Source organism: Channa argus, chromosome 8 (genome assembly GCF_033026475.1).
Source record: "Channa argus isolate prfri chromosome 8, Channa argus male v1.0, whole genome shotgun sequence".
In the NCBI taxonomy this organism is placed as follows: Eukaryota; Metazoa; Chordata; class Actinopteri; order Anabantiformes; family Channidae; genus Channa; species Channa argus.
In genome coordinates, this window is record NC_090204.1 from 13,574,377 (window position 1) to 13,591,024 (window position 16,648).

Sequence of the window (16,648 nt, forward strand, 5' to 3'; positions counted from 1 at the left end):
ATCCACAGCTGATAACCTGGGTCAGGTGGTTTTAGTCAAAGGGAAGATGGAAGATCCCAATTTTAATGATTTGCCAGTCTGCTCGGGTCTGAAAAATCCTTCATCATCAAGAAAATTTAGTTATTAGTTATTAAAATCACAGCTCACCAGTGTTTAGATTTAGTTAAACTGTCAATTACTGTCTTGAGTCATTCCTTAGATATTGTCCAATAATGACTTGATTATTTGATACATGAGTTGATAGTTTTAAAGTTCAATCTGCTATGTGACCTTTTTTTAAACCAACACAAACAGACCAGATTACAGTAAAGTACAGTGTAAACAACATCAGCTGAGATTTGTGCATATGCATATTTTTACACTTGTGTAATTTTATCTTCATTGGGAAAACAGGGATTGTTGGGATTACTGTGAACAAAACATCCTGCTTTCTTTACATTCCTTTAGCAGGGCGACAGATGGTTCTGACTACCTGCATATAGTAGAGAGGCTTATGTTTACATGTCATCATTTGGCCGAAGCTTTGATCGAATATTTAAGTACAAAAAATAGTTAAGCTGGGGAAAGGACATTGAAATATACCAAACAGACCATAAACTGGGGTGTATGGTATTTGGCCGGAATGACCAGAACTTTAGTCTTGGAGAAAGTGAGCTGAAGATACATTTCTCTGGTGATGCCTGAGAGACAAGCAGAAATTCATAATGAACCAGTGGAGTATTTTCAAAAAACTTTTTATGGGTTATTGTGTCCTTTTATCCTTTTATCTTTATTGTACCTACTTGTACCTACCTAGACTTTGTAGTCTGGCTGGTAATTTGATATTCCATGCAGAGATAGGATTTCTTAAAAGTGTTTATGTGTTTAGGCAGAACATAAAGTATTGTTTTTCATGTAATTATTAGCATGAACGTAATAGTTAGTTTGTTTGTGCAGTCTGTTGATTTACTCCAAAGCCAATGTCCTGACTATGAAGATTAGTTTTAAGCATCTGACTAATCTCAGAACTCACCAAAAACTGTTTATTTTCTGCTATTACTTTCCCGCTAATTTATATACTATCCCTCTCATCTTGGTTAATTTCTGAAGGAGATGGTGCATATGAAATTTGTCTAAAAATAACTTATATCAAAACCTAGGTAAAACATGGTCCAGTTAACCATGGGACGTGACATTTTATCTGCTTTTTAACTCTTGACATTTTGGTTTTCACTTCACATGGACTTGTATTGAATGTACAGCAGACATATATTAAGTATAATATTGATGTGTAGGATCAGGTAAATAATATCACATAATTCCTTCTGTGTCACCTGTTTATCATAATTTTAAACACTCTAAAGATTTCACCACACCAAATGTACCAATGTGTAAAATGCATTTTCAACCAGTTCTATAGCAACTGTGCTCAACTGGCTAGACCATCTATTTATTAACTTCAGCTGTGCTGTCAATAGGACATCTTGCAATGGACCTCAATGGCATGCTGGTAAAATGAGTCGAACACCCGCTCATCCAAAGCAGAGACCCTGTTCGCTTCTCACTTCTGTCAATACCAGCCATCAGCATGTCTATACACAATGCCCTGCATAGAATTGATCTAAATACGGTGGTCAGGACTCATCTGTCAGTGACAAGGTCTGTTTGTAACATGTCATGCAGCCAATGGAAAGATTTGATTTATTTAATTAATAGCTCACACTGTAGCTTAAACAGTCTCTCAGTAAATATGTCATTGAGTTAATATCCAGAGGTCTATGACTGATACAGTCACAAGAAAAAAGTAATGGCACTGTTTGCATCACTATTAGGTCTTCTGTAGAGGTTGGTCATGAAATGTAATCTGCTCTTCACCAAAATCTCAAATATCAACAAACACAATGTTTATTAGCTGATGAAACACAATTATGATCTTTCTTGTCTTTATTGAACTGGGGCCCTAGTAGATCAGTGGGTTGGGAGGTTTGGCTTTGGCTAGCTTGGTGCTGGTCCTAAGCCTGGATAAAAAATTTTGAGGGTTGCAGCAGGAACGGCATCTGGCATAATAACTAAGGCCAAATCAACATGACCCCTAAGGGGACAAGCTGAAAGGCGTTTATCATTTCTTTATTGAACTCACCCATTACATCAAATGGTAATGTTGGAAAAAGTAATGGCAACAGTGTTGCAATAACTGCTTGAATCACTTTTATCAGCGATAATCTCAAGCTTAATCCTTCTGGTGCTGTGGATTAGAACTGGTAAACATTTAGGACAAATTGTGGACTATTCTTCCAAACAGATTTGCTTTAGCTCAGCCATTTTTCAGGTGTCTGGTGTGAATGGTTCATTTCACAGCATCTCTATTGGGTTGAGGTCTGCGGTTAGACTGGACCACTCCAAAACTGCAATTTTGTGTCTTTGAAGACATTCTGTAGCAGATTTACTTCGACATCATTGCCCTGCTGCATCACCTCTTTTCTTCTGAGCTTTAGCTTGTAACCCTCCACCCTGACATTATCCTGTATGATATCTTGATAAAACTGGGAACACATTGGAGTGTTCCAGGTATAGAGGCTGAAAAGCAGCCCCAAATCATGATGCCCCCTCCACTGTACTTCACTGCTGAGATGATTTTCTCATTTTACACCATTCGTAGTGCCGTGTGTTCCTCCCAAACAATTCTCCCTTAGTTTCATCTGTCTACAAGACGTTTTCCCAATATTGTTTTCGAGTGTCAAGGTGGACTTCAGGCGTGCTTCCTGTGTGGCCATGGTTACTGAGTCTGTTCAATGTTTTATGTATGACTGACTCATAAACAGAGGTTGTTAACTAACTCCAATGGATCCTTATACTTTAGTTGTTACTCTAGGATTCTTTTTTACCTCATTGCCTTTGTCATTGCCTCTGGACCAATCTGGCTGGGCACCCACTTCTATGGAGAGTAGCCGCAGGACCAAACTATCTCTATTTATGGACAGTATGTTTAGCTGTGGGTAGATGAATATGTAATGTCTTCGGCATTACTCTATAACCCTTTCTGACTGCATGCATATCAACAACTTTTGATTTTAGGTCTTCTGTGATTTAATTTTTGGGAGGCGTGACTCACATCAGCTGATGCTGCTTGTGTATAGCAAACTGAGGGTTTTATAACTCAAAGTAGCTTTGAACCTCCATTCTCGTTTCAGTGACTGGACTCCAGCTTTTCTAACACCTGACTCCAGTTGACATTTAGTGACATCAGAAGCCTAGAGTTGCATTTACTACTTCCACCATCATATATTACTTTTTCTTGTGACCATTTATAAGGTAACGACATGACAAATGAAACTACATGTGGCTTACAACACAAACACCATTAGCAAAAGTGCAGCCTTTGAAGCTCTGCTTACAAAATGTCATATTTTACATAACAGCTATTTATAAAACCCCAGTTAGGAATCTTCCGTATACTTTTTGTTGCGTTGTGTGCATGTGTTTGTATTTTGTTCCACACAACTGAAACTGGTGCCCCGTGCCTTCTTGACAGCGGATTGAAGCACCTCCAAAACTCAAAGCTGCACTGGCACACACACTCATACACACACAGAAACGTGCATGCTATGTGACAAGTTTAACAACTGAGATGTAAGACATTGAACCTGTTTCCCATCTGTACTTGAAACAGGACAATTACACATGTGGATTTCACCAGTTCCCTCTTCACTATACGAATCTGAAAAGGAGGCCACAGTATCTGGTGATAAAACACCTACTTTCACTTTGCACTTTGCTCAGTGAACAATAAAAAACAACAACTAACAAGCATTTGGGGGACATAATAGTACTTTATTGTCCCCTTGCTGCTGATATGCTGATGGGTATCTCATTCAAAACACTAAACATTTTTTCACAAATTCTATTTTAGATTCTGCATTCTGCCCAGGCAACCAGCATGTCCAGGGGTCCCTGATTTTGTCTCTCTCCTCTGTTATTATTCCATTTCCTCCCTGTAAACGGAAAGACCGAAATAACCCTGCTGAAATCTATGAGTCTCCAGGGGCAAAGCTTTCATGTCGGAGCAAGTGGAAAACAAGAGCAGCGGTGACTGCGAGATCTAGAGTTTCATGGCCCCATGAGGCTCTGTCCACGGACACAGCTCATTATTTGAGCTGACTGTATAGAGACAAACCAACCGAGACGTGTCGTGTGAGCCACTCAGCATGTATGATTCACAGGGGAAATTGTAAGGTGGATTCATGTCTTGCACCGTGATGAAATATTCTGCAGGTACCTGCAAATTTCCATGTGCTGAACTGTGGAAGAAGGGCTTATGAGCCCAGGTCAGGCAAGCTAATGTTTAAACTCACAAAACCATTTCTTTCAGGCATCTCCTCACTTTTCCTTCTTTTCCCCCGAGTTTTAGGCATGTGGTTGTAATAATGACAGTGTCACTGGTTGTTCCATCATTTTAGTCAAGACTCAAATACCTCAACTTTTAGCATGATCGATTAGCATGACATTTTACACAATAGCCTTACTTGCCAGCCACTAGTGCATAAAATCACTGACATCTATCTGAATATTTTACAGACATGCATTTTTAATGGATGCACATTCTCAATAATTAATTTAGACATGTCAGTCTCTGCCTGTTGAAGCACTGTAGAGGGCACAGCACAATAAATGTTTTGTAAAACAGCTCAGCGTGACCATAACTCGTACCTACATAGAGAGTGCACTTGCATGCATAGACACAATCATGTCATGAGTCTGACAGCTGCCATATGCAAGCTAATGAGAGCTGAACCTGGTACCATAATGGATTTCTGTCTCTGTTTCTGCCTTTTACAGTCTATCTGTCCCTGTCTCTCTCACACTCACGTCATTCTGGTAATGCCATAGGTGGACTTAGACACTGGTTGTCAAGGTCTAAACACGTCATCTCTGAAAAAAGCCGAACAAATCTCACCACAACCATTTCTGCTCAGAAACAGTAATTTAAGCGTGTTGTAATTACACATCTCCATGCAGCATTGCAGGCTCTCCTGCCCCACAGTCTGAGTTACAGACACATACAGCATACTTAGGACCCGAGGTTATGCTGGGACACGTTTCTCTCTCCTACTGTACTTAGAAACTGGCCCACATATTTCCAGTCAAGAGAAGGTCACCGTCCCTCTATGCCCTGATTCTACCCCTCTGACATCTTTCCTGCAGCTGGTGTAATCAGATCCAGGCGTACCAACTAACAGCTCGGGTGTTTTCCCAGCTGTCCTCATGCATTATGGACAAACAGATTTTATAGCGCAGTTCAGCATGAACCTGTGTGATGTCTGGCACTGGTGATGATTCAGTAAAGCAATGGCTCGTGATGATGTTCCACTAGATGATAAAAAGGAACTGATGCGCTTCTGTTTTAGACCACCAGAATAATTGGTAGAGGATGATTAAGTGGACTTCAATGTATTATGTGCTGACTCAGGGAATTATGATTTTGATAAAAGTATTGATTGTGTTACATCACTGCAGAAGACAGGAAGTAGCAAGAACCAAAGAAAGTTTTATGATCATTGAACCTTATATACATAATCTGTATACATAAATACAACTGCATTTAGCCAAGAACTGTAAAAGGGAAACATCGTACTTTTTATCATATTACAATTATTTGATGGTTAATTTCTATGCAGATTACAATTTTACATAAGATTACCAAAAACTGCAGTGTTTATGTAAATTGAACTTAAAAAAAATTAATCTTTAAAATTTTAAAAAATATTATTATTATTATTTAAATATCTCCACACTGTATCAATAGACCAGTAATGTAATAGTACAAATAATATTATAACATTTTGTGTAGCTTTTGTTCCCGTCATTCACACATGCCTGACAGTAGGTTAAGTAAACACCTGAGGGTTTGTTCCAGGGAAATGTAACACCCAAATATCAAAAAGCCTCAATTTTTTTAATTCGCTCTTATCACTCAGGAACCCCGCTCTCTCACTTGGCAGCGTGAAACGTGTTTTACAACCACCTGTTGGCAACAAACACTGTCAAACCTTTAACCGCGTGAATAGGCTGTCTGCACATGATGGCTAAAATCCTGGTAACCCCGTGAGATTGCAAGATCACAATTGGTTTCGCAGAGGTTTGGACACACAAATGGCTTAGAATGTAGGTCAGGGAGAAATATCCAACTACAAATGTGTCGAGCAGCTGTATGAAGGAGGAGCGAGAGACAAATTGCCTCTTGCTCTGTCTTTATGTTTATATGGTAAGAGGACTGGCTTTCCACTAATTACATTAAGCTGAGCAGATGCTGATGATGTCATGCTGTCTTCACGGTGTATGGGTAGACTTCCAAGATGCTGCAGCTGGTGTAGACATCAAGGCATCACAACTGTGTGGCTTTCTGTCCTCTGTTGCATTTTTAATTGTACAACCCACGAACACAGCTACAACTCTCTCAATTTAGTGGGTGTTTGTTTGTATCTCCTGGGGACATATGAAATCATAAGGATCCCCTGTAAAGCTTTTCATTAAATTAACCTTCTGTGTGGATCTCTTTCTAAAGCCGTGTTGGCAGTGCATTTGTTTTCAGTGAATGCTACAGCTCAGGATTGTGTCAGCAGCTGAACCAGAGTCTGTTCAGATAACAATCCCCATATCCACCTCCTCTGGGCCTTGGCAAACCTGTCATCTCCCTTCTCAAGTCTTTTGCAGCCCTTTTAGTGCACAGCATCAGTGATACGGGTGTTAGGAAGAATATGTCTAGCTCTGGAGTTGAATCTGCTGTATACTGGACTCCATGGGGTGCACGAAACTAATGGCTTGTGCAGAATTTGTGACTTTTGGTTAATGCTGTTACCGGAACTCTGGGGCGTAAGCATTGGCCTGCTGCTGGGTGTGAAAAGGAAGTAGCAGTAACAGGTCTTTCACATTTAGAGCAACAGGAGAAGTGCTGTGACTGCTGCTAAGTCATGTTCCTTGTCTGACCACAGATTACATGCTAGTGTGAGAGCTGATCGTTTCTTTGCGGCTAAATTCAGATATAAAACTTGATGAAGTGACACTTAAATTTAAGAATCTAAAATGAACTTTTATCACAATATTTATTAACTGACACTGTATTAAACTTCAACTGACACACGGCAGATCTAGTGCATGTTTTCTTATTTCAGTAAGCAGGGCAAACTTACCTGCTGGATCAAACCTAGGATTTTATGTAGCAAACTGGATAATATAGCGATTGACAGCACATGTGTGACTGGTAATATACTCTTTATCCAGTCTAGGTAAAGGGCAAGTAATAAAAATAACAGTATGTTGTTCAGTAACCTCTGATGCTTCTGCTGCCTTTTTTTAAAAGAACCCATGTGATATTCTAACAATTTGTGCTTGTGGTGACGTCGTCCTGTGTGGCCCGGCTTCCCCAAGGCCACTCAGAATGAATGAGCCTTCAGTACCTTAACTAAATAACTTTTATAGCATGTTCCCTGAAAGCTATTTGGAGCGAATGTTACTGATCTAGCCAAGGTCGTTCAATAAAATACATATTTACATCACTACAGATGTGTAATGTAGTGTCTTTCACTCTCACGTTGATTTCAGCAGTGAAGATCTGACCTCGATTTGAGTTTTTCAAGGTAAATCGCCACTCACGTTTAAGCACAAAGAAAAACATGGCCCCCCTTATTTTAACACAATTAACTTTGACAACTTGATATAAATTTCTTTTTTTATTGATAATCCTAGAGGTTCACATAACAAACCACATTTTTATTCTTTAAAAAATAACATATTTATACTTAAAACATCTTACTTTACATCATAATACATAAAGGTGTTTTCTTCTTTTGCACAGCAAAGATATGACACTTTTGTTTCAGACAACATACCAACAAACATATTATGTACATGTAGTCAACATAATACTTGAATGAATATTCACAACTGTGCAAAATAAAATAAACGAACAGGCTGTTACAAAAGCGAGAAATGAAAGATGCCTGTTTAGAACCACTTAGGTGCAAAAACAAAACTTGGAATGGCTTTTTTGGATCATGACAAGCACTTTTCAATGGAAAAATGCAATTTTCACGAGAGAAAAAACGTTAGGTAAACAAGCTTGAGGCCACAACAAATCCTCTCGAATAGATAGAAATAGTGTCGTGCGTCCTAAGCCGCACTGGGATTTTGTTGGTTCAACCACTTATCTGTCAAACGTGCATGCACTTGTTTTAATCATTTGATATATTTTTACACATTCTTAAAATATTACTCATAAGCCTAATTGCGTGTCTCGCTGTGGCAATTGTTCTAAAACCTTACATGATCTTTTATGGACCCTCAATTAGTCACGGAGGCACAGATTAGACAAACACTCTCCAACAAAAGGACACAACACAGAGGAAATCTTTCATGTGGAGACACTGTGGCTCAAAAAACAATGCGTCAGCGGAGCCCAGAAATGCCTAATATCATTCAGGCAATTTCCTGCACCTTTACCTCTTCAAACCCATTAGTGAGCAGAGGGGGCTCCTGATTGCTCTCTATGGAGGACTCACTCCCCGTGCTCTCTCCAGAGAGAAGTCTGGTGACTCTGAGGTCAGATTTCAGTGTCTGCACGTCGTTTCCTATGCTCATCTCCCCCAAGTCATTGATAATCTGAGTTAACTCGTGTTTACCGTTGGCAACACAGTCCTCGTCCGTGTCCAGAATGTCCTCACACTCAAAGTGCATCGCTTTCTCCTCCTCCGCCTCCCCAACCACGTCCTCTGTTATGGAGCCCAGCTTGGGCGCGCTTCGGCTGCGCTCCACCGGGGGTTTGTAGCAACATTGTCCATTCAACAGCTTCCTAAGAGGGACCAGTGGGATGGTTTGATCTCCAATGAGCTGCTGCTGCTGGTGCCTGGCATCGTCCCTCCGTTTTAGTCTCTTGAACTCTGCCAGGGCTGTGGCTGATGTTTGGTACAGCAACAGTGCCATGGCCTTTGCCTTCTCAGGCTTAGACACTAGCACTGCATGGCAGCGCAGCATCACGGCCTTATGCTTCATCTCGTGTCTGTAAATCCAAGCGAAAATCTTGGGTAACCTGGGATCCGCGACGCAGTATGTTACCCGGTGCAGCAAGTACAAATGTCCCGGCCTCCTGGCCTTGTCGTCCACATGCACCATCCGGATGCCCTGCGAACTGATGGTCAGTCTCATCTTGGTGCCGTTCTTGCCCATCTCGCTTTTGCCCCAGATCTTGCTCACCGCCACGTCCGTGCAGCCCTCCCCTTTAGACTGGATGGTGGTGGCATTCCCCAGATAGAGCACCGTGTATGTGGGGTCCTCGCTGGTGATCTTCACCTTTTTCCTCTTTGACTTGAACATGCTGCCCACCCTGTTGATCGCGCTCTCGGGGCAGGACTTGGCAAAGGAGGTGAGCGCAGAGTAGTTGAGACTCACCGCATACCCCTTCTGCTTGGACTGCTTGTCTTCCTCAATCAGGTCGAACTTATTCTTCTTCCAAGGCAGCATTTTATTGCTGGGTCCAGTCAACAGCAACACTGGGAGAGAAAGAAAAAAAACTTATTTTATTACTACAAAATCCTAGAAGTGTTAAGTGTCTGTCGGGTCATTTACTCTACGAGAGGTGAACGCAAAGACACCGTACTTTATCTGTCCATCTTCGCAAATTGCTCTTGTCCATGGTAGTACCTCCAACTCATATACTCACAGTAGCTCACGGCAGGCTACAATCTGCTGTACTGCTTCAACTAGAGGGTTTATATAAAGGGATAAACCATTTTAGGGTGAATGTAGGGGTGGACTGAACCAAATGAGAATAAGACTGTAAACGATTGTGTTGACTGTATTCACTGAAAGAAAACTCTCAGATTTCCAAATTACTTTAGCATTGTTTTGTGTGGACCCAAAATGAAGATGAATCATTTAAAAAAGGACTAAAACGATTTTGAAAAATTGACTCTTTAGAATTAATTATACACAATTACACAATGACAATTAGTAATAGAAATCTATTAACGTTGGGTTTTTCCAATTTTATATCCTTTTGATATGTAAAAAAGAATAGTCTAAAGGTGTCAGAGATAGAAAGAGATAATACAAAAAACAAAGGATTTAAGATAAAAAACGAAGGTCTTAAGCATAATTTGGTTACCACACATTCAGCCAAAATAAAATAATAAAATGAGTTTGGTCTCTCTCAATTGACCAAGTTATAGTTTTAAAATTTACTTCATTTTTTATGTATTTAATAGGTCAAAAAATGGATGGTCGAAGTTGTCCACATTTCCAATTTTTGTTTCTTTTTTTTCTGGGACGTACTGGCATACTGCAGGTGAGATGACGCCATCTTCTGGCTCAAAACCCGAAGTGCGTTTGCTAGTCTTCAGTTTGTTTGCGTGTTGACGAGATGAGATTTATTTGTTCATTTGCGTAATATTAAACATTAATTGATTGTAATATTATTACAGACTATATTTATGAGATAGTGTTTCTATATTTTTGACTGTAAACCAGATTCCTGATAACATAAGGAACTATTGTTGGTGTTGTCCCATTTTGTTCGGGGCACATTTAATAGATGAACAAAAAAATGGACTGTACCACGTTACATTACTATAAATACTTACAGTACAGCAGGTATTTCATTGCGTTCTATGGAACAATTGTTCAAAATGTTATGTGAAGCAGCAAGTATTAAATCAAATATATGAAATTTCCATTTGAAGAGTACTTAATAGATACATTATCTTAGATATCTGTAAATCGATTGGTTTGAGCCACTTCCTGTTATTACGACGACAACAACTTAATGCACATGGGCACAGAGGTTGGAAGTACTTATCGTTGTTTTAACTTCATATATATTATATTATAGTAATTTTCGGGACGTGACAGTATCGGGACTTATTATGGGTAAGAAGAAAGGAGGCGTGGGAGGCGGGTTGGGCAGAGCTCTGATAAAAGAAAGACTCCAGGCAGGCCGAGGAAACAAGAGGAGCGACTCATGGGTAAGTGACACGACACGACATGGAACCAACACGATTTCATTATGCATATTTATATGTAGATCATAGTTATCTCACTGTTCTTCAAATATTAAGTCCCAAACAAGGATGGGCCTGTTTGAACTTCCACTTAAGTCTACACGTTTGGTAAAACTGTCTGAAAAGTAGGATTTGTCTCGTGCGCCAAAGTCATTCAAGAAAATCCCAATGTACTGTTGCTTGCTTATCATGAAAATGAAATATATAAAGTACATTAATATTCAGCTGTAATAAATAGGTTATAGTAGTTAATTTGGCATTGAGCATTACTTTTGTTATTCTCCAAAAAACCCAAACTGCCTATTTGGATTGGATGGTGTTAAAGACGATGTGATATTGGTGAATGCGTTATTTGACTTATATTTCACATTTCTAGCTTCACACTAGTGAACTGAATGACGGTTATGACTGGGGACGACTGAACCTGCAGTCAGTGACAGAACAGAGCTCTATGGATGACTTTCTGGCCACTGCTGAACTAGCAGGAACAGAGTTTGTTGCAGGTAAGTGATATCTCAATTAATTGATGTTCAGGTCTTGAGTTGTATATGTTAGAGTCATTTTTACTTATCAGAAGGTGCAGATAAACATCACATAAAAATCATTGTGTAAAACTGCTACATCTTTATGTTCAGTAACTTTTTGCTTTTGAATTCTCTTGTTGTAGCAGCAGTAATCCTATGTGTTCTCTTTCCCAGGCACAGAATATTGTTTTTGTAAATAATTTTCTCTATGCCACCGAGCATAGGGCATTAACTTGCTTTATGGGTACTAGTTATGCACTGCACCTCTCTTCTTTGCTTGCAGTTTTTGACTGTTTATTTTTACTTTGTTTTCCCAGAGAAACTCAACATCAGGTTTGTGCCAGCAGAGGCTAGAGCACTCTTATTAACAACTGAGGAGAAAATCAGGTTGAAGAAGCTGCATGAAGAAAACAGGCATTTCCTCAGAATTCCTCGTCGGTAATTGGAATAGATCTAGTTAATTGTAGAATATCTTTATATAATCATCTAAACATGATAAAATCTTTTAGTATTATCATGTATTTACTTTTGTATTTTAAATTGCTGTGATATTACTCTTTCTGTTTTAAGGCCCCAATGGGATGAAAGCACCAGTCCAGATGCACTTCAACAGACAGAGAAAGACAGCTTCTTGGAGTGGAGACGAGTGCTTGCACAGTGTGTCATATTGTTTATTTTAAATATCTTTATGCAGCTGTAGTGTTATCCACTGGCCATTGTGGAAAAACCATTTACATACATACAAGACCAATTATACATTTTGCAATAAATGGTTTCTATAAAGTTTGTGTTACATTATCATGTGTCATTAAACTAACGAAAAATTGTTACCTCTAAAGGCTGGAAGAAGAACAGAAGCTAATATTCACCCCATTTGAGAGGAACCTTGAATTCTGGCGGCAGCTATGGAGAGTCATTGAGAGGAGGTAGAAGCTAATACTCTGCACAACTGTCAGCTCAAACCTGTTCTTAATAACAAATTTGATGTCTGCCTATTAGATGCTTAAGGCAAAAATGTTTTAATGTTTCTCTTTAGTGATATTGTTGTTCAGATAGTTGACGCCAGAAATCCACTGCTATTCAGATGTCCTGACCTGGTAAGAACTTTTGTTTTTGTATTAGTGTGTACTCAGTGGGGAATGGGATGTGAGAGCCATTACATTAAGATACATATATTCTGAATGTTGGCTGTTTATCATCTTTATAATATTGGCATTTTGCAATAGTTTTGTTTAAAAATGGCTATATAGTCAAATCAAAGAGTCTACATTGATCTGTACAAATGGCTTATTTTATTATGCAATAATCCAGAAACTACTCACTACAACTTCCATGAAATATGTTATGGAGGTGAACTTAGATTAAACTGATTTTTAAATGATTGATTATGTAACTTGTTTCACATTTTACTTTCAGGAATTGTATGTAAAGGAGTTGTCAGAGCATAAGGTTAACGTGCTGTTGGTGAACAAAGCAGACCTGCTGACCAGAGAGCAGAGACGAGCTTGGGCCCAACACTTTGAGAAAGACGGACTGAGGGCAGTATTCTGGTCTGCCCTTGCTGAGAGCAACCGGTTGGATGCAGAGGAAAAGGTGATGAACTGAATGCTGAATGTCATCTGGGAAATATACTGTATATGTAAATATAATATATCAAATTCCTTGAGGGCAGATAATTGTAGACTTGTGCTTTTTTTACGGCAATCTCGCATTGTTTGCCAGAAAGCATTTTAGCATCTTCAGACTATTAATGTGGCCTAATCTACGAACAGGGCATGGAAGTGGAGGATCCAGAGTGTGAAGAGAGTGACCCGGAAGAGGAAGGATGGCTAGACAATGAAAACGCTGGCCAAAAAAAGTCAGATGGAGAGGACCTAAACACAGAAGCTAGGGATGAAATGGGCAAAGAGAGTGGTCTGGAGGAAGAGCTACAGGAAAACATAACTGGAGATGAGGAGGAATGGTACACCTGCTCAGAAGAGGAGGATGATGAGGAAGAAAAGGTTGTTAGTTCATCCAGTAAATCTTCCTTCCACAATTCCAGCCGTCTGCTGCATAAGGATGAGCTGCTCAACATGTTTAAGTCTATTCACAAGGGACCCAGGTGTAAGGAAGGCCAACTGACAGTGGGACTGGTGGGTACAATGTTGTGCTCTAGTACTATGACTACACTCAGTAGCTGTGTAAAAATAACACTAGTAATTTTCTTATTTTCCCAGGTATGTTGCTGGGTTTGTTTTCCCTGTAGCTCTGAAAAATGTCCCTTAAAATTAAAAAAAAAAAATTTGTTTTATTTACTATTGAAATTAAATTTGTCAGAAGATTTATGGGCTCAGCTATCAATATGCATATGGTACAAGCAGTATAATCAACACAGGTTTGTGTTGGATGTATAAATGGATGTAAACAGCCCTTTTTTTAATAACGTGCATTTAACAGGTTGGGTACCCTAACGTGGGGAAGAGTTCCACCATCAACACTATTCTAAGGAACAAGAAGGTGTCTGTTTCTGCCACTCCTGGACACACTAAGCACTTTCAGGTACAGGAATCCTCTCTAGACTCTGCTATAAATACCAAGGTCATGCATCCATCAATAGAAAGCCTAAGTTCTAATTCTGTTTTTTTTTTTTTTTTATTTGTCCCAGACTCTGTATGTAGAGCCAGGCCTGTGTCTCTGTGACTGCCCTGGTCTGGTCATGCCCTCCTTTGTTTCTACCAAAGCTGAGATGATCTGCTCTGGAATTCTACCCATTGATCAGATGAGAGACCATGTCCCTGCTGTTTCTCTAATATCTTTTACATGACAATTGACTGGAGGTGCTGCTCTGATATGTGGAATTTATACAGCACATTACATTTATTTTGCTGTAAATTTTCTTATTTAGCTTGTGCCTTCATAGAGAACTGTCAGTCTTTATGCTTATAACCGAGTTGCAGATACAGTCAGTTTAATATGTTTACTGTCTATTTGAACCTCTTACTTTTTTCTTTTTTTAAATGCAGCATGAAGGGAGGATCATTATAGTTGGGTCACTTGTTCTTCTACAAGCATCTCCAAACTACCAGCCTTTTTACTGTCAGTTAACGAAAGGGAAAACAATTATACATTCCAGATGTTAGTAATTCACTTTAAATGTATTTTTCTATTGTCTTTTTCCATTGCACTTTACTCTGCAGTGACTCCATCTATGATATGGCATTTACATTTCTTTGTGCAGTTAGGGTTTCACTCATTTTCCTGTCAGTGACAGAGTAGAAATTATCTTCTTTTCCCACTAAGAATTCTTTGAGACATAAGCACTGACACACTAATATGGTCAGATTGAAAGTCTGACATCAGTAGCATAATAATTAATGCACACCTCATATCTCAGACCTGCTTTGTTTGTTTTTCCACAAATAAAACATTAAAACATTTGGTGCCTTAACGAAGTTGACACGTATGTCAGACAATACCACGGCATGTATTAGAAGGCACCTATGGCATCAGTATCATCCTGCCACGGGAAGATGACGACCCTGACAGGCCCCCCACCTCTGAGGAGCTGCTAATGGCTTATGGATGTAGGTCTACCAGACATTTTAGTGTTTGACAGAGAAACACTGTACATTTTATTTATTTCATGCATTGAGGAAGTTCCATAATTCAAAAATTGTCAACATGCATGTGGGAAGGGTCTATGACCATTATTCACTGTAATCATATTTGATAAAAATGTAGAAAATTAAGTCTCTTAGACTCTGTACTAAATATTTTAGTACAGCCCGATCTAAGGAAACTTTGCTGTCAGGTGAGAGCTACATAAAGTTCATTATCAAGTGTTTTTCCTTCTTTAAGACATGAGAGGCTTCATGACAGCGCATGGCCAGCCAGATCAGCCCAGATCAGCCCGGTACATCCTGAAGGATTATGTCAACGTAAGTTCCAGACCAGGGTTGGTTTTAAAAAGATTCACTTGTAAGCACATTTTGTTGGTGGGCTTTGCCAACTTACTTAATATTTTTGTTTTGGCCAACTGTGAGTACACAGTTTTCATATGTTAAAGTCTGCATCCTGTGTGACGCTCATCCTAACAATGCTGACTAATTATAGGGCAAACTCCTGTACTGCCATCCTCCTCCAAATATTATTGCTGAAGACTTCCAGCCACAACACAGCAAATTTCAGAAAAGAGACTCTGAGAATTCTGACCTCTCCACATCAACAAAGAAGCAGAAAATCAGGAGAATCGAAAATGTGGTTGACAAGAACTTCTTTCATCAGGTACAAATACACCTGCTGTCTCTAGAGGAAATTCATGAATAGCCATCGAAAATACTGTAAGTGACCCTGACAGGGAGCGGTATTGTGAAAGTATTGACAGAACCTTTGTTTTTAGGAGAATGTGCGGGCGCTTTCCAAAGGTGTTCAGTCTATTATGGGCTACAAACCAGGAAGTGGACCCGTCGTCACAGGAAACGCTGAATCTGAGATGGTGGCAGGAAAACCCTGGAAGAAACATTGCAACAGAAACAAGAAGGAGAAAGTGCGCCGGCTTAACAAGCATCTGGATGCCTGACAATCTAAAGCTAAGAACTTTAGATTACAGATTATTTCAGTTGGAATGGTAAAATCCTACCTACTTGTGATTCCAAGGGGATTGAGTATGAGAACTATTTGTATGTATTAGATTAAGGCCCCTTTATCCTGGGAGCACGCAAGGGTCCAGCTGCTTTCATATTAATGAATAAGATGAATAATGTGCCATGTACTGCTGCTCTTGTGTGAGTCAGTCAGTGGTCATCAGTAGGACAGTAGATCTCAACACAGTTTTCACAAACTGACTTTAACACCCAGCAGATGTGAAAGACATTGTCCAGTTTCACTTCACTTAGACTTTATAGAACACAATTCATAACAACATACCTTTATGATTTATGTACCTAAGGTGGATTCTACAATAAAACTATTTCCATTTTATTGTGTTGCTCTGTGTCCCTTTTCGGTCAGATTGCCATTGATGGATGTTTCCCTGACCAATAGTGGAAAAGAGGAAAGATGAGCCTTATGATCACATGCTTGGATATTTTAAATCATAACTTCATATAATTACCA

The 16,648-nt window shown here is 39.4% G+C and overlaps 2 protein-coding genes across 2 annotated transcripts; one reads left to right on the forward strand and one right to left on the reverse strand.

Annotated features, from left to right (window-relative positions):
• Window positions 1-7,693: 7,693 nt before the first annotated feature.
• On the reverse strand, window positions 7,694-9,738 carry fam43a (family with sequence similarity 43 member A). Its single transcript, XM_067514151.1, has 2 exons — window positions 9,629-9,738; window positions 7,694-9,521 (listed from the first exon to the last, which is right to left on the reverse strand). Coding segments are annotated over exons 1-2 (1,071 nt in total). The 5' UTR covers window positions 9,630-9,738; the 3' UTR covers window positions 7,694-8,451.
• A 1,022-nt stretch (window positions 9,739-10,760) lies between these two features.
• Window positions 10,761-16,513, forward strand: lsg1 (large 60S subunit nuclear export GTPase 1). Its single transcript, XM_067512094.1, has 14 exons — window positions 10,761-10,991; window positions 11,404-11,530; window positions 11,869-11,989; window positions 12,122-12,208; window positions 12,391-12,477; window positions 12,588-12,648; window positions 12,968-13,144; window positions 13,324-13,686; window positions 13,991-14,092; window positions 14,199-14,342; window positions 14,994-15,117; window positions 15,392-15,471; window positions 15,647-15,817; window positions 15,933-16,513. The coding sequence occupies exons 1-14, from the start codon at window positions 10,893-10,895 to the stop codon at window positions 16,110-16,112; spliced, it is 1,923 nt and encodes a 640-aa protein (XP_067368195.1). The 5' UTR covers window positions 10,761-10,892; the 3' UTR covers window positions 16,113-16,513.
• The last annotated feature ends 135 nt before the right edge of the window (window positions 16,514-16,648 follow it).